This window comes from Quercus robur, chromosome 7, assembly GCF_932294415.1.
Source record: "Quercus robur chromosome 7, dhQueRobu3.1, whole genome shotgun sequence".
In the NCBI taxonomy this organism is placed as follows: domain Eukaryota; kingdom Viridiplantae; phylum Streptophyta; class Magnoliopsida; order Fagales; family Fagaceae; genus Quercus; species Quercus robur.
The window spans coordinates 8,812,869-8,831,525 of record NC_065540.1 but is presented as its reverse complement, the minus strand read 5'-3'; the positions used below and the strand labels follow the sequence as shown (position 1 = coordinate 8,831,525).

Here is an 18,657-nt window from a genome sequence, read left to right as displayed (position 1 = left end):
TCAGCGTTTTTGTTCTGGTTTAAACATTCAAACAAGAAAGTCCATGCAATTTATACTAGAGTTGATTATGAGAAGGATGTTAAACTGTCCAGAAAAAACCACGAGAAAGGAAATGAAATTGCGGAAACAGAACCACATTATTTAATTTTTCAAAATCCCAGCAAAATTCAAGTGCTGACAAAGCTAGTCTCAGATGCAGAACCACGGGGCAACTGATGAAGAACACTCGTTGGTGATGAATTTGAGGTTGAAGATCTCAATGCCTCCGCTAGCGGGCCCCCCATTGAAGAAACATGATTTGTTGCCCACCCAGAAGCCCAATTCAATTGCAGTTGCTCCGACTCTGCATTGCTATCCCTGGAGCCAGGCTCTTCTCCGATGCCCGTGGACAATTTTAATGACACATCCGACGATGAATTTCCAGGCATTGAAATTGAGAGGCAAGTGGCAGAATTCATGGGGCTAGAATTGCTTCCGGCATTATCAGATTCTTGAAGTGATCGTGGCCAGTCATCGAAAAAATGGCGCAGAACATGGCCATCAGATTTACCATCTGCGGATACCTCATGTTGGGATTCGAAGAGACCACTCTTGTTCTCAGTTTTGGACCCTATGGAACTACAAGGGACAAAAGAACATGATACAACAACAAAAATCAAGCAAAGAACAACATAAAGAAAAAGCTTTGAACAGCATAAACAGAAACACCACGTATTCGGGTTCAAAAGCAAAGGTTGGGGTTGGTTTGCACGGAATCTAGTCCTTTCCCACATCTGAAACACATCAGCCAGGCCTTCATTGAGGGGGTCCCTCCCGAGGAGGTGTCACATGCCTACACATATTCCATTTAGATCCGACCAAATCCAAGGTCGCATTTCTTTCAATAACATCGAAAGAAAATCTTAAAAAGAAAAAAGTCCCAACAAAATCGAACTATTTTGATTTGATGCTGTTAGTTTCTTTTTTCACTTCTTTTTTGGAGGGGCAAGCATATTATATATACTTAAAATTGTAATAGTCATTAATTATATGGCACATGCTTAATACCAATTTCATTTCTCCGTTTAACAATAATGATCCAATCCATAAACTAAGTGGAACAGTGTACAGTACTAATCAAATCCAAAAGTTGAAACACACAAGATTTGATGATGGATTACCTTTGATTAAGGTGAAGCAGATCAATGGAAGGAGATGGGCCTGAAAGAGGAAAAGGAGTCCCACTAGCCACTGTTGTGGTAGCTTTGAAAGTCCCACCACAACCAGCAATAGTAGTAGTAGTAGCAGTAGAAGAAGTAACAGAGGTCATGGGTGTGGGGATTTCCACAGGCTTTCTTGAACGGTTTCGTCCACGGTGCACATGGCGCTCACAGTACTTCTGGCCGGCCACCACGTCCCTCGAGCACCTCCATTTCTTTCCGTCCGTCCTCCGGCAACGCCCTGGCTCTGGATCCATGGCACCTCTTCCCCAATACCCAGATTGAAACACTGACACAACAACATGTTCATTAATTAGTTCAAGCTCAGGCTCAGCTCAGTTCAAGTATTTTAATGCAATAGCAAAAAACAATGGCCTTTGAACACTAACCAAGTAAAACAAATTATAAAGAATCTTAGGCATGTGTAAAGTTCATTAATAAATCAGACATATGTAAGTCATAGAATAGAATGATTTAACAAAATCAGAAAGTACTTGAGATTAAAAAAGTACTTTATGTCACATTAAAAGTTTGAAACATGTAACTTCTAAAAAAAGTTTGAAACATGTAATGAATGAAATGAGCAAGATCTAGTACTCAAGAAAAAGATTTAAGTTTAAATGCACTCAAGTGGGATCAAATTTATTTACCCAAAAAAAAAAAAAAAAGTTACAGATAATTAAAAGGTAAATCTTTTTTTTTTATGAGGAATGAGAACTTACAAGCAGGCTGAAAATGTGGATAATGTTGAAGAGGGTGATGGAGGAAGTAAGGTGAAATATGAAGACTTTTCTTGATGGGCTGAAGAAGCTCAGGAGGAACAGCAGTACCTGCCAACATGTACCTATATATCAAAGCCTGTAGTTCAAGCTCCTGCCACTGGGCCAAACTGAAATAGCTACTCATTCCTAGCAGACACAAAAAATAAAAAAGACAGAAAAGATAAGGATCAAAGCTCATCAAAACTAAAAGAGGAAAGGTTGTTAAAGACTTTCACTTCCAACAACTTAAGCTTACTGAGTTTGTTTCTATCACACAATAAAGAGGAAAAGAGGACTAACTTACTGGGAAATCTGGTAGTAGCTAATGTTGAATCAGGATAAGCTGACAAAGAGCTGATTTTGCTGTTGGGTTCAGGTACAAACAAAGGGAGAGCAGAGGCAGATGCTTGTATTTGTGGCTGCTGTTGTTGTTGTTGTTGTTGATGGGGCTCAAGGAGAAGTTTTGGTATCTTTACGGAATGTTGTTGTTGTTGTTCTGACTCATGCTGATGGTTTCTCCATTGCTTCAGATGGAAGTCCATGAGAGAGAGAGAGAGAGAGAGAGAGAGAGAGAGAGTGGGGTGTTTAGTTTAGGTTGCTTTTGGGATGGTTGGTTGGGTTTAATAGCTTTGTTTGGTGTGTTGGGTATGTTAAGACTTAAGAGAGAAAGTTTGTGAAAGCTTTTGCAGTGACTTCTGTGGGTTCTTTTATAATCTTTGGCAGATACCTCAGAGAGAGAGAGCGATTGTGTATAATGTGTGGTGAGGCTTGTAAAGCCTGCAAAGTTTGTTTAAGACCAGTGGAGAAGCCTAGGGCACTTGAGAAAAAGACAGTCAGACAGGACAGTTGAGAGAAAAAAGAGACCTACAAAAAATAATTTAAAAAAAAAAAACTGGAACAAGTAGTAGATAGCCTAGAGAGAGAGTGCAAAGAAAGAAGCTGCAGTCTTTATGTCCCTGTGCTTTGCTTTGGAAATAGGACTAGACCAGAGAGAAAAGAAAAGCAGCAGCTTGGGGTTATGAGAGGAAAAGAGCCTAAATACTATTTTTATTTGTCTTACATTTTTCTGTTTATACAGGTAATGTGAATGTTAACCATACCAGGGGCAGAGACATGGAACAGTTTTGAGAATGATACACATATATAGATGGAGAGAGAGAGAGAGAGAGAGAGAGAGAGAAACTGAGCCGAAAATGCAGTTCCATACTGCAGCCGAGCCCAGGCTTTATCATTGTCTTTTCAGTTTCTAGGGAAACTAAAATTATGGCTCTCTTATCGAGATGTGTATGTATTCTACGTGTGTATGAATTTTTTTTTTTTTTTGGGGAGAATGACGTGTGTATGAATATTGGAATAGCATCTTTGCATTTATATACGGTCTTTTTTTTAACTTTTCCTAAACAAAACGTACGAAGATATAAAAGGAAATTTGTGTTATAATTGACCGAGTGATAAAGAAAAAAATAATAGTTATATGTGAAAGTGACAAGCCGTCCTTCATAATTTAATACGTAAGATAATTATGTAAAAATTGTGATATTTTATGTGGTATTAAAATTATTATTGGCTAAATGATCACTTCCATAACCATACTATGTAAAAAATACATCTTAGTAAAGGATTTAAAGCTCGATTGATGTGAATGATTTTGGGTCTTAAATATGTATATTTAAAGCTTTTTTTTATTTATTGATACAAGATAGAAAATATTCTTTAACTTAATCTAAGTGTATATGTATGTAAAACTCTCTTCTAAAGACTTGAACTCCAGTCCTTACTCTTCGTACATTTTTTATTATACATATAGGAATGCAAATGCTCTCTTTTTTATACAATATAGAAATTCTACTCTAACTCAATTTAAGTGTATATGTATGCGTGAAGCCCTCTCCTAGAAACTTGAACATCAGCCCTTACTCTTCCCACGCCATAAGCACTTATATTTTTGAAGCATACTTGTGTGTGCTCTTAACAAACGCATTCCATTAAATTTGTGAGTTTTTTTTTTTATAAAAATAAATTTGTAAGTTAACAATTCATAAATTGAAATATTTATTATTCTATCATTTGTATCTTTAAGATAGAACACTCCTTAACAAGATTCATCAGACAAAAAAAATTTGTGAGTTTCAGTTAACTTAATTGGTAAAGTCTTTAATGATTGAATAAGAAATCTAGAGTTCAATCCTCGTCTACACTAAAAACTAATTGATATCTTAGTTTGATTATAAAGAGTTATTATCAAGAGCAGACGTCATAAGTTGAAACTATCTCAAAAAAAAAAAAAAAAAAACAAAACAAAACAAAAAAAATTTGACTTGCTTTTAGTACTCCTATATTAGAGATGAAAATAAGGACATGATAGGTGTCTAATAATAGCTTAAAAATACAATATTATCTTAGATTTAATAGGCATTATCACATTTATTTCGTGTTTATTCCAAAACTTACATGTAAATATAAGAGTTTGCAAGTTCTCTCTAAAATATACTCATTATGTGTATTTTTCTCTTGTAGGAGATTTAAACTGATGAGCAAAGCATGCAGACATGAAGCCAAGAGATGCAAGGGTGAAAATCAATTGAGAAGTGGCTTTTGAAGAATTTAGTGAGTCAAAGATGTGTGGAAACATAAAAGGAGAGAGAGAAATTCATTTGAGCCAAAGATGGAAAAATTCTGGAATGGAAATATTCTGACCAGTTTTGGTATTTTGGCCATATCTTTTCACTCCGATATCAGATTGACTTGATTCTTACAGCCACGGAAAGAGGACTTAAAGATATAAAACTTTGTAGTTTACCAAAACTTCATAATCTACCGTATTAAAGGCTAAAACTGACTTGGAAGTTGACCCACTATTGAAAAACAGGAATGACATTTTATATTTTCCTTTTTGGGAAGCATGTGTTTTAGGATTTTGAATGTTATAAATATTAAAATATTAAAGTGATACAAGAGCAGCCATTTTTTTTGGCTGTTGGGAAACCTTATGTTTCATTAATTTTGAGAGTTTTTTATTTTCTATGGAAGCTTAAAAACCTAAGCTAGGATTAGGGGTGAATCTCCAATGTTGTAAGCTGTCCACTATTCAATCCAAGCATGTTTTTCATGTTTTGATTATTGAAATCAATTGTTCACTTTTTATAATTGTTTTATTATATTGATATTTGATTTCTAAATCTTTCAAAAATCTATTCTTGAATCTTCTTATTGTTAGAATAGGGTTTTATAATCTCTCTAGTAAAATGTAGTAATCTTGTTAGATATTACTTTTGCCATGGTAGGTATGCGATGTTCTTGAGTTTTTCTAGCAAAGTTATTATTTTCTAGACTAAATTGTTGGAACAATTGATAAATATAATTGTAGGGTTAAGGGCCCTGATCATATATTGAGCCTTAGACCTTGGCCGAGAGCATGAGCAGTTCGAGGACGAACGAATGGTAATGAATGGTTCAGACCCAAGACTTAATCAGCAAAATACGAATGGGAGGGTGGTCCAAGGAGAAATATCTCCTTAGACATGATAATACAGCTCAAATATGTATTCCAACAATCAAGGTGACCTTCCAGGAGGGTCCAGTGATAAGGACGTGCATCATACACGTATAAGGATGATAGGAACTCAGAAATATCTAAGAAAAAGCTGCTACCGCCACATTGAATGCACTGCAGCTACTTTTCTAGCCGCATTTATGTAAAGAAGACCTTTGAACAGTGCTGCCTTGGTTATCACAACTCACAGAAAACCAAAGAGTGTGTCTGATGGGACAGGCACTCAAGTAAGGTCTTAAATGATCAACAAGTGTAGGGTCAAGATGGTCCAAAAGGAGCTATATAATGTAAGAGAACTTTCATAAGGAAGAGATCGAGAAATCAAAAGGAAAATACTGTAGCAATCAGGAACCAATCTTGTAATCAAACCTAAGAGCAATATATAAGAGCTGTGCTCCTCGGATATTGCCGAGGACGTTTTTCTTCAATATAAACCCGTCTATTTTCATTCTTTTGTCATTTCAATCTACCTTAGTATTAGTTTGAATTATTAAAGCCCAGTTTTTCCAACCCACCCTCTACAAATTTATTGTTTTAGGCTTTTTGGGCCTAAGTTCATATACCTTTTGGGTTAGGAATTCAAATCAGGTCCTTACAATAATCAAACAAATAGAATTTTATTAATAAAAAACTTATTTCTAAATCTTCCAACCGGATAGTTTGTGTGTTTACTTACCCGATTGTGTACTAAATTGGATTAGCAATGGATACTTAACAATATTAGTGGACAAACCCTAATACCCTAATGATTTTAATTATTGAATTTACCAAACTTTATTTTTCCTAAGTTTCAATCATATTTTTTCTACATATTATTGGTGCTTTTGATGTGTTATTGTTTTCCTTTTCTCAGTGGAACAACAACCTTAACTACATTATAATTTTCGTTACAAAATTGAACGACATTAGTGTTTCTTACCCTAAACAAAACAATTGCAAAAGATTATATAAAACTGAAATGTACGAATGTTGTAAATTCTTTCCTACATACAATTAGAGGATCCACTAGTGTTCTTCATTCTTCTATCAGTACTCTACAAAGGTAATTTCTCAACAGAGAAAAAAAAAAAAAATCTCTACAATAGTGGTAAATGAGAGTAAATATATTGTGAGCGTTTGGTTTGGACGTTTTACTGCGTTTCAGCACTTGTGTTTTGGGCATGGGACCAATGCTACAGTAAATGCGTCCCTTTTTTTTTTTTTTTTTTGGTTTTCACGCGTTTCAGGAGTGATCAGCTACTGTTCCTCACTGTTCAGCCGCAAATGTTGACTTTTCCATGGTGAACAGTGCATCCGTGCATTGTTCACGAACCCGTAAATTCCAATTTTCAGCAACTTTTTCATTAAAAATGGGTCTCACGGTACTATTCACATATTTAAAAAATATTTTGCTACAGTATTTTCAGTTTCAGTAAAAATAAGCTCAATCCAAATAGATCCATTATTGACACTTTAGAGTGTACCTAAATTAAGTAGACCGCACGGCAACTGGCAAACATGAGAACCACGCTTTGGATCACCGTACAAACTAATAAATAAATAAAAAAAAATGTCAGAATAGTAATGTCAATTTTTCCAAAACGGTTGCGTTTAATAATTGAACAAAATATATTTTGAAATCACAATAATTTGTCTTATTATCTAGGTTTGTCCAGGACCACCAATATTACTGAAATCCTAGTAAATTCATGGTCTCTATGACTGAGCTTTGTTAACTTTATAGGAGTAGCAGCATCCGCAGAATCCTTTTTTGGTGGGTTCCTTTGTTTATTTATAGACACTCTCTTTCTCTCTCTCAGTAGCAGAATATGCTAGAGTACTAGTTGCTTCAATTTTTCTATTGGATTTCTATTTTTTCCTTTTTCATTTACAATTTATGATGTTTAAAGTTTGAACCACCTAATAAACACTTCAGGTTTGGTTAAGTAAATGAAAATAGTCAAAATACCTGTCATGACCAGAACCTATCCCCACTTGTTTAAGTTTTTTTTTTTATACTGCCACTTATGCATTATTCACTAAATGAAAGGAAAAACCAAAAAAGAAAATAAACTCAACGTATCTCAAAAAAAGAAAATCTAGTTCAAATCAAAACAAAAATTGTGCCTGTTTTTTTTTATAATTGTATTGATTACTTTTATGTTTTTTTGGTAAAACTCATTAAAAATAAAAATAAAAATAAAAATAAAAATCTAGTCAAAGTTATGACATTAAAATATTTTTTTTTCTTCAAATTATCTTAAAATAGTTATGTTAGCTGTAAGGACCTGATTTGAACTCCTAGTCCAAAAGTTATATGGACTTAAGTCCAAAAAACTCAAAATAATAAATTTGTAGAGAATGAGTTGGAAAATTGGGTTTTAATGTATTAAGTAGCAAGTAAATAGATCTAGATGACAAAGAAAGGAAAATAACAAATTAATACTAAGGAAAGATATCCTCGGCAACATTCAAGGAGACTGATTCTTATAAATTGCTCTTGAATCTCTATTATAAGTTTGATTCCTAATTGCTACAATATTTCTCTTCTTTTTTCGATCTCTTCCTCATGAAAGGTCTCTTACATTATATAGCTCCCTTTGGACCATTTTAATCCTACACTTGTTAGTCATCTGAGCCCTTATTTGAGTACTTGTCCCATCAGACACCCTCTTTGGCTTTTTGTGAGTTGTGGTAGCTAAGGCAACACTATTAAAAGGTCTTCTCCACATAAATGTGGTTAGAAAAGTAGCTGCAATGCATTCAATGCAGTGGTAGCAGTTTTCCCTTAGATATTTTTTGGTTCCCCTCCTTCTCGTATGTTCATGATGCGCGTCCCTATGACTGGAGCTTCATGGAAGGTCACTTTGATCATTGGAATACATATTTGAGCTGTACTTATCATATCTGAGGAGATATTCCTTTTCGGACAACCTTCCCATTTGTATCTTACTCATTAAATCCTGAGCCTGAATCGTTCATTACCATTCGTTCCTCCTCGAACCACCCACGCTCTCGAACAAGGCCCAAGACCCAATATATAATTTGAGCCCTTAATCCTACAATAGCCTCTCAAAACTCCGATTTTTTCCTCTCATTCGAGGAGAAAACTGGGGTTTTGAATTTTTAGGAGTTAATTCTACTTGATCCTTTGATTTACATGTGTGGGAGTGCTGTTTTACACGCCCCATAATTGCCACTGACGCTTCGAAGTCCACAAGACACCATTAATTGCTCCAGGCGGTGCTTTGTTCCCTAGATCTAACGGTGAGGCACAGATCCAACGGTTGATCTTTTTCTTGGAATTTTGAGCGGGATAACTCCCACTCATTTTCACCCTCTATATAAAGCCTTGAGGGAAGTCATTTTCCCTTTACTTTACGAATTTTCAAGTTCTCCAGAGATTTCAAGCACTCCAACTCACTACACTCTCTACACTCCTAAGTTTCCTTAACTCTTTTCCTTAAGAAACTCCCAAAAGATTTTTCTAAAGGTTTAGGATATGATAAACTCACTTGTTTTCGTAAGTATCTATTTCTTCAAACTTTCTTTTTCTCCTTGGCTAAACTCCTCGGCCTTCTTCCTTATTAGAAAACTTTCTTCGTGTCATCCAAGTTTGCTTAGATGGGTAGATTCAAGCACTTAGTGGACTCTCCGGCTAGTATAGAGGGTTTTAAGGCCAAATGTCATATCCCACAGAGAGTGGGATTACAATATTGTCCCTTAAACTGAATACTTAAAAAGAGAGAGAAGGGTGAAGTTGTCATTCCAATGATCGCCTTTATAGACGAAGGAATGACACTTCTCATGAGTAGGATAACTAGAGACTATCTACTCAATCATAGGTTGTGTCCCCATTAGTGCGTTCCCAATCAATCTAGAGTCCTAGGAAGTGTAAATGCCTTGAACGATCAGATGAACTTAGAGCTCACATGGCACGACGTCGTTCACATGTACGAGTGCCATTCCCTTGCCAACGCAGGATATTACCTCAAGTCCCGTTCTGATGTCGTTAGATTGATATCCTACCTTCCTAAGTCCAACAAGAGCTTGAAAGATGATTATCTGGTCATCTCCGGGGAGTGGCATAATAGTCTTCACTGTCCAGTTTGGGCAGGAAAACCAGGTGCGGTACCTTAGGATTAGGTCCCTTAGCAAGGATTTTAGTCTTCTTATATACTATTTTTTTTTATAACTCTGCCTTAACATTTCGCTTTCTCGGATAATAGTTTTTATTTATATAACCACAATTTCCTCCTCGGATATTTTTGCAGATAAAAACCACATCACCCCGAGACTTAGTCTTGTTAACATACCGGGTCTAAACAAATTGCTGAGGTCCGAGATATTCATAGGCGAAGACAAACAGTTACGGGCCGCCCACCTAATTTTGTATTACGAGCCCTTGTCTCGCATATTTTAAGACGTAGGCCAGGCAATAAGGGCTAGTGACTCTAGATTGGCACGCATAGACGTCTCTAAGCCGGGGTCTTTGGCTCGGAGAGACCTTACGCCTGTTGAGCTGCCTATTCAATGTGTTCCTCAGAAAGTAGCCGCTTCGAGAAAGGAGACAACTTCTACACACTTATCCCTCGAGGCTGAGATCGACCAATTCCACCTCGGGAGGAAGGTGAAGTGCCAGAAAAGCCAGTAGAGCTCTTAGACTTCGAGGCAGATTTTGACAGATTTTCTACTGCCCATTCTTCGAGGTTAATTATTGCCCGAGTTGATACAAGCTCCGAAGAAGAAGAAGGGATGGACCTAAAGCAAAGGAAGGGCTTGAAGGGTCTATTGGCCGACAGGAACAAGGGGTCAACATCAAAAAAAGCCCCTAAGACCCAATTTCTTGCCAATCTTCCTCCTCCTCCCCTGCTCCCTACTGACCTCGGTCTACACGCCAATCTGAATCTGAAGAAGAAAAAGCCAATGCAGGATCTAGAGGAAGGTGAGGTGGCCCTTCAAAAGGGCACTAAGCAACAGAAGATAATTAAGGACCCTAGGGACAAGCGGGCCACTTCTGTGGAGAGTAGCGACGAAGCTAAGGTTTGCCAACAACAACGCACCTAGGCTCCTCAAATCGAGCTGGAGGGTGCTGCCATCTCCTAGGATGATTCCATCTAGGAATCCCAAAGAGGGCGTGCAGCCTACCTTACCGAAGACCTAGAGCAGCCTCTTTTTCTCCTAAGGGATATGGAGGCTCTTAGGCTCATGAGGCAACCTGATCTGTTCATGTCACTGAAGAGAGACCTCGCCATGGTTAGCTAACTTCTGCCTTTTTGAATCAAATGTTAAGGAGTGCCCCCACTCATTATTGTCATTTTCTTTTACACACATACACACACACATACACACACATATATATATATATATATATATATGATCCCTTTATTATTTTTATGCAGGTCACCCAGCAAGTTTTTGTGGCCGATGAGTGGGTCCAAAATGCTCACAATGAGGTTAGAGCTGAGGCCCACTCTCATCTCGAAGTTGAGAAGGCTCTCGGAGCCCATAAAGAAAAGCACACAGAGCTGGCTAACAAGCTGGTCGAAGCAGACCGAGCCCGTGCGAGTGTCGTGGCCGGTTTAAAAACTGCCAAAAAGCAGGCCAAGGACCAGTGCCAAAAGCTCCACATTACTGAGATAGAGCTAGCCACTCAAAAGCAGCTGGTCCTGGAGCTCAGGTCCAACCTGTAAAAGGCTAAGGATGAGGCTCGGATGGCCAGGAAGGTTGTTGGGGTTGCGGAGGTGGCAACCTTTGAGCACGGCGTATTGGAAATAGAAACGCAGCTCGCAAAGGAGGTGGCAAAGGTCTGCAGGGATTATTGCGCTAAGGTATGGGCAGAGTCGCTCAACCGGGACGGAGTCCCTGCTAACTCGGAGCTGAGGAAAGCCGAGAACATTTACTTTCTGGTGGACATTTGAGAGCCTCCTCCTCCTGTTGTTGATCCCCTCCCACCCTTGAGCAATCCTCCACGGTTTAAGCCCCTCTTGTTGATGCTGAGGTCTCTACAGGGGATGGCAAGGGTAAGAAGGTCCAGCCGTCGACCAAGGCCAACTAGTCTGAGGACAACCTTACCATCAAAGATGTGGTCTCCAAGGCTAAGGATGCGGAGTCCAAGTCTAAGGCCGGGGATGCCAAGTCTAAGGCAACTGATTCCAAAAAAGGCCCTCAACCAACAGAGGAGTAGTCGTAGGACTTTTTTTTTCTTTGGCTTCTACCACCATTTGTAATGCATCTTACTTTAATTAATGAATAGACTTTTCTTTCTTCCTTTTGTGTCACTACTTTATAGGTTTTCAAGCTTACTATTACTGTGAATAAAATTGAACTGCTGCCACCCTAACTTTAACAAAAACTAACAACAGTACCCTGCTACCAGTTTAAATAGTTTGACTCAGTACCAGCAACAAAGAGATTAACCCCATATTTGTGCTGTGAATTGATCCTTTTGCAATGAAGGCTGAATCTGATAAAGATGAGTAGTAAACTTTGTAAAAAATGAAAGAGGGAGGTACTCTTCATTCTACCCAACTCTTGGATAAATAATGAACTTTAACTTACTCAAAGCTACCGATCTAAGGAGTTGATTATAATCTTGGATCTGTTCTGACACTCAGTGAAAAACAAATTATTATCACAAAATGTTAATTTCCCCAAAGTATGCGGTCTGAGGAACCATACATAATCAAGATTCTATTTAACACTCAGAAGGATGTCATGGAGTGTTGATTTCCCCCAAAGCCTCTGGTTTGAGGACTTAGGCATGGCTAAGGTTCTGTTTAATCACTTATAAAGATGTCATAAAGTGTTAATTTCCCCAAAGCATCTGGTCCAAGGACTCAGGCATGACTAAGATTTTGTTTAATCATTTATAAAGATGTCATAGAGTGTTAATTTCCCAAAAGCATCTAGTCTGAGGACTTAGGCATGACTAAGGTTCTGTTTAATCACTTATATAGATGTCATAGAGTGTTAATTTCCCCAAAGCATCTAGTCCGAGGACTCAGGTATGGCTAAGGTTCTGTTTAATCACTTATATAGATAATAATGGGAAGTAAAATGTATTTACACAATAAATGAGCAAATGACAAAGGAAACTTTCATAAATAATAATACATTTTCAGGTTGTTTACATTCCAAGATCGTAGTATTACACATTCATCTAGGTCTTCGAGGAAATAAGCTCCTATGCCAGACACTGAAGTGATGCGGTATGGCCCTTCCCGGTTGGGCCCCAACTTTCCCCATGCTGGGTTCTTAGCGGTACCTAGGACATTTCTCAACACTAAGTCACCAGGTGCTAACGGTCTCGGCTTCACTTTGGCATCATAACCTTGCTTAAGCCTGTGTTGATAGTATGCCAATTGGACCATTACATTTTCTCTTCTCTCCTCAATCAGGTCTAGGCTATTTTCTAATAATCCGTTGTTACTGCTCGAATCAAAAGAACTTGTTCTCAGCGTTGGGAAGCCAGTCTCTAAAAGGATAACAGTTTCAGCTCCATAAGTCATTGAGAAGGGAGTCTCCCCCATTAATCTGCGAGGTGTCGTTCGGTACGTCCACAGGACGTGTGACAGTTCTTCCACCCAATTTTCCTTCACATCATCTAGCCTCTTCTTAAGTCCATTCACTACGACTTTGTTAACAGCCTCGGCTTGCCCGTTCCCTTGGGGATAAGTTAGGGTAGAATATCTATTCGTAATTCCCAGGTCACAACAATATCTTCTGAAATATTTGCTATCAAACTGAAGGCCATTGTCTGAGATGAGGGTGCAAGAGACCCCAAATTGCGTGACAATGTTTCTCAAAAGGAACTTCTTGGCATCCACATCCTTAATATTTGCCAAGGTCTCAGCTTCGACCCACTTAGTGAAGTAGTATGTGCCAACTAGCAAATACCTCTTCCCTGCTATCTTGGGGAAAAGGCCGATAATGTCCAAGCCCCATTGAGCGAATGGCCAAGGGCTGGATGGTGGGTTAAGGACTCCTCCCAATTAGTGTACGTTTGGTGTGAATCTTTGACACTGGTCGCACTTCCTTGCATATTCTTGTGCCTCCTTTTGCATGTTTGGCCACCAATAGCCTTGAGTGATGGCTCTGTGTGACAAGGATCTTTCTCTAGTGTGGCTTCCATAAATCCTTCCATATAACTCCTCAAGGAGTAATTTTGTTGCCTCGAGGTGTATGCATAGCAAGTATGGCCTAGAAAAAGAGCGTTTGTACAATTTCCGGTCCTAGGACAACCAAAACCGAGGAGTCTTCCTTCGTACTTTGTTAGCTTCTGACTTCTCCTCGGGTAGGATATCCTCCTTCAAGAATAGTATTCTGAGGTCCATCCAGCTAGGCCCCACTATAACTTGGTGAACATGAACCACCTCCCTGTTCGCCTCTATGGGCTTGCATAAGTCTTCTACAAGGATGACCCGCGGTAAACTTTGCGCCAAGAAGGTTGCAAGGGTGGCTAGGGAATCTGTATATGTGTTTCCACTTCTAGGGATGTGCAACAGGTTAAAAGATTCAAAGCCTTACTACAAACGCCTGACCTAACTCAAGTACCCTGGCATTCTTACATCTTTCGCTTCAAACTCTCCTTTCACTTGGCCAACGACCAATCTCGAGTTCGAGAACATATCTACAGCCTTTCCGCCCATTTTTTGAACTATGGCCATTCCCATTAGCAGAGCCTCATACTCAGTTTCGCTATTTGTGGCCGAGAATCCCAATCTCAATGACTTCTCAATAGTGATCTTTTTGGGGGATATTAGAACTAGTCCTACTCTAGATCCCTTCTGGTGTGTTACACCATCAACATATACTTTCTAGGGTAGGGGATCTTGTCGGGAGATCATGCCAACTGATTTTCCATCCATTTTTTTCTTTTCTGGTTTTACTTCCAACGGGGATTCAGTAAACTCAGCTACCAGATCCGCAAGGACTTGATCTTTGACAGAGGTACGAGGCATGTATTTGATGTTGAAAGCCCCAAGGATTGTCCCCCATTTAGCAATATTCCCTGTGTAATCAGCACTTCGGAGTAGAGCTTTGAGTAGGAGCTGAGTTAGGACAACTACCGTATGTGCCTAGAAGTAATAGAGGAGTTTACGTGTAGCATGTACCACCGCCAAGATGACTTTCTCCAGTGACAGATAACGGACCTCGGCCTCATGTAGTGACTTGCTCACATAATAGACTGACCTTTATATGCCGCCATCAACTCGTATCAAGACCAAGCTTACGGCATGGAGGGCCACAACAATATAAGCGAACAAGACCTCATCCACCTCAGGACTGGACATGATTGGTGGCCGAGAGAGATAATCCTTAAGCTGTTAGAAGGCTAAGGCACACTTCTCGGTCCACTCAAATCCTTTCCACTTGTTCAACAATTGAAAGAAAGGTCTACACCTATTTGCTGACCGAGAAATGTATCGATTTAGAGCAGCAATCATACCTGTAAGCTTCTGGACCTCTTTGGGATTCTGAGGTGGTTGCAGATTGTTGATCGCCTTAATCTGGTCGAGGTTGACCTTTATCCTGCGGTGTGTGACCATGTAGCCCAAGAACTTCCCTAATTCGATGCCAAAAGAACACTTGGAAGCATTAAGTTGCAGCTTATGTTTTCTCAAGATAGCAAAGATATTTCCGAGGTCATTAACATGCTTGGACTTTGCCTTGCTCTTTACCACCACATCATCAATATAAATTTCAATGTTCTTTCCTAACTGTGGCTTAAACATCCTAATCATCATCCTCTGGTAAGTAGCCCCTGCATTCTTCAAGCCAAAGGGCATCACCTTGTAATGGTAATTTCCAATAGGAGTGATAAAAGCTGTCCTCTTTTGGTCGTCCAAAGCTAAAGGTATCTGATGGTACCCTTGAAAGGCATCAAAAAAACTCATTCGAGGATGGCCCTCTGTCGCGTCCACCAGCTAGTCAATTCGAGGCATAGGGAAAGGGTCCTTTGGGCAGGCTTTGTTCAAGTCTGTAAAATCTACACATACGCGCCACTTCCCCGTCTTCTTCTTTGCCACTACAGTGTTAGTCAGCCATTCAAGGTAAAAAAAACTTCTTTAATAGCCCTAGCCTATTTAAGTTTCATCACCTTATCCTTGACAGCATCAGAGTGTTCCTTGAATGAATGTCGAGGTGGTTGCTTTCTGGGGTGATAGATGGACTGACGTTCAGATAATGGCAGATGAAGCTCGGATCCACCCCTGAAGCTTCATAAGCATTCCAAGCGAATACATTAACATTCCTCCTCAGAAATATCACCAATTCCTCTTTCTCCTGAGGTGGTTACTGAGCTCCAACCTGAAAAAAATTTTTCGGATCGTCACCTACGACAAATTTCTCTAAATCTTCACATTTGGCCTCCTCGGCTGGCCCCTTTGTGGGTAATTCCAGAGACTTTAACTGCTAACCTTCCTTAACCGAGGCCAAGGACTCAGCTGCTGGCTGATGCAAAGTAAAAAACTTCTTTAATAGCCCTAGCCTGCTTAAGTTTCATCACCTTGTCCTTGACAGCATCAAAGTGTTTCTTGGATGAACGCCGAGGTGGTTGCTTTCTGAGGGTGATAGATGGACTGGCATTCAGATGGTGGCAGATGAAGCTCGGATCCACCCTCGAAGCTTCGTAAGCAATCCAAGCAAACACATTAACATTCCTCTTGAGAAATATCACCAATTCCTTTTTCTCTTAAGGTGGTAACTGAGCTCCAACCTGAAAAAACTTTTTCGGATCGTCACCTACGACAAATTTCTCTAAATCTTCACGTTTGGCCTCCTCGGCTAGCCCCTTTGTGGGTAATTCCAGAGACTTTGACTGCTATAAACCTTCCTTAACCGAGGTCGAGGACTCAGCTGCTGGCTGATGCAAGGTAAAAAACTTTTTTAATAGCCCTAGCTTGCTTAAGTTTCATCACCTTGTCCTTGACAACATCAGAGTGTTCTTTGGATGAACGTCGAGGTGGTTGCTTTCTGGGGGTGATAGATGGACTGACGTTCAGATGGTGCCAGATGAAGCTTGGATCCACCCCCGAAGCTTCGTAAGCATTCCAAGCGAATACATTAACATTCCTCCTCAGAAATATCACCAATTCCTCTTTCTCCTGAGGTGGTAATTGAGCTCCAACCTAAAAAATCTTTTTCAGATCGTCACCTACGACAAATTTCTCTAAATCTTCACATTTGGCCTCCTCAGCTGGCCCCTTTGTGGGTAATCCCAGAGACTTTGACTGCTATAAACCTTCCTTAATCGAGGCCGAGGACTCAGCTGCTAGCTGATGCAAGGTAAAAAACTTCTTTAATAGCCCTAGCCTGCCTAAGTTTCATCACCTTGTCCTTAACAGCATCAGAGTGTTCCTTGGATGAACGCCGAGGTGGTTGTTTTCTAGTGGTGATAGATGGACTAACGTTCAGATGGTGGCAAATGAAACTCGGATCCACCCCCAAAGCTTCGTAAGCAATCCAAGCGAATACATTAACATTCCTCTTGAGAAATATCACCAATTCCTCTTTCTCCTGAGGTGGTAACTGAGCTTCAACTTGAAAAAACTTTTTTGGATCGTCACCTACGACAAATTTATCTAAATCTTCACATTTGGCCTCCTCGGCTGGCCCCTTTGTGGGTAATTCCAAAGACTTTGACTACTATAAATCTTCCTTAACCGAGGCCGAGGACTCAGCTACTGGCTGATGCAAGGTAAAAAACTTCTTTAATAGCCCTAACCTGCTTCAGTTTCATCACCTTATCCTTGACAACATCAGAGTGTTCCTTGGACGAACGTCGAGGTGGTTGCTTTCTGGGGTTGATAGATGGACTGACGTTCAGATGGTGGCAAATGAAACTTGGATCTACCCCCGAAGCTTCGTAAGCATTCCAAGCGAATACATTAACATTCCTCTTGAGAAATATCACCAATTCCTCTTTCTACTGAGGTGGTTACTAAGCTCCAACTTGAAAAAACTTTTTTGGATCGTCACCTACGACAAATTTCTTTAAATCTTACATTTGGCCTCCTCAGCTAGCCCCTTTGTGGGTAATTCTAGAGACTTTGACTGCTATAAAGCTTCCTTAACCGAGATTGAGGACTTAGTTGCTGGCTGATGCAAAATTGCAGACACGAGGCACTGCCTAGACATGGATTGGTTCCCCACCAGCACCTCAATCTGGCTTCCTAACGGATACTTCACCTTCTGATGTAGAGTTGAAGAAACAGCACCCAAGGTATGAAACCAAGGTCTGGCCACAATGGCCGTGTAGAGGGAGTATGCATCCACCACTATAAAGTCTACTTCCACTACCTTTGAGCCGGCCTGTACGGGCAACCTAATCTGGCCCTTTAGGGTAACAATCTTCCCATCAAAATTTACCAGAGGTGAATCGTAGGTCGTCAAGTCTTCAAGTTTTAAGTTTAGTCCTCTATACAAGTCAAGGTACATGACTTCTACACAACTGCCCTGGTCTACAATTACTCTCTTCACATCATACCTCTATTCTGAGGGTAACCACCAAAGCGTCATAATGCTTTTGGATGGTTCCAATCATGTCTTCCTCTGAGAAACTCAACAATGGTCGAACCTCCACTCTAGCTCTCTTCGGCTCAAGGTTACCGTCCTCGGCTGAATGCCTAGCTACAGACATCACCCTAGAAGGGTGAGAACCGAGTCTCCCGGGTGACGCAAAGATGACATTGATTATGCCTAACGAAGGCCTTAAAGGAGCATCCCCTGAGCCCCTGATCTTGACTGGTCTCCTTACCTGTTGGGCCAGTATAGAAATCGTCGCTACCTTCCCTCTTTGCAGTTGCTCAAGATGGTTCCATAGTGTTCTGCAATCCTCGGTGATATGTCCCCGCTCTTGGTGATACTAGCAATGAAGGCTCTGGTTGATCCTCAAAGGGTCTCCTCTCATCTTGTTTGGTCATTTGAAGTATGACTCATTTTTTATTTTCTCCAAAACTTGATGCACTGATTCTCGGGATATGGTGTTAATCGCTTGAGAAACTGCAGGCTCAGACTGCCCAGCAAAATCTCTTCGAGGTCTGTCATTGTTATAACAGTCCGACCTGAAATCTCTTCTCTCTTGAGGGATAACCTTGCTCTTTCCTTTACTCTGCTACTAGTCCTCCTCAATTCTCTTATACTTATCAATCCGATCCATGAG

General features: G+C 39.8%; 1 protein-coding gene across 2 annotated transcripts; it reads right to left on the bottom strand.

The window, feature by feature from the left end:
- Positions 1 to 40: 40 nt before the first annotated feature.
- On the bottom strand, positions 41 to 3,056 carry LOC126692070 (growth-regulating factor 3). Of its 2 annotated transcripts, none has more exons than XM_050387489.1 (4): positions 2,265 to 3,056; positions 1,922 to 2,029; positions 1,161 to 1,488; positions 41 to 618 (listed from the first exon to the last, which is right to left on the bottom strand). In XM_050387489.1, exons 1-4 carry the CDS (start codon positions 2,500 to 2,502, stop codon positions 168 to 170), a joined length of 1,125 nt encoding a protein of 374 aa, XP_050243446.1. In that variant the 5' UTR covers positions 2,503 to 3,056; the 3' UTR covers positions 41 to 167. The 2 variants fall into 2 exon arrangements, with proteins under 2 accessions (XP_050243446.1, XP_050243445.1); XM_050387488.1 differs by having other exon boundaries at positions 1,922 to 2,107; positions 2,265 to 3,051.
- Between the last annotated feature and the right edge of the window lie 15,601 nt (positions 3,057 to 18,657).

Excerpts from the sequence above, each read along its gene's own strand:
- LOC126692070 (XM_050387488.1), bottom strand. The coding sequence starts at position 2,502 with ATGGACTTCCATCTGAAGCAATGGAGAAACCATCAGCATGAGTCAGAA. Across the intron at positions 2,108-2,264 it reads AGCTACTACCAGATTTCCCA|GAATGAGTAGCTATTTCAGT; the intron begins GTAAGTTAGTCC and ends TGTGTCTGCTAG. Across the intron at positions 1,489-1,921 it reads TCCACATTTTCAGCCTGCTT|TGTTTCAATCTGGGTATTGG; the intron begins GTAAGTTCTCAT and ends TTGTTGTGTCAG.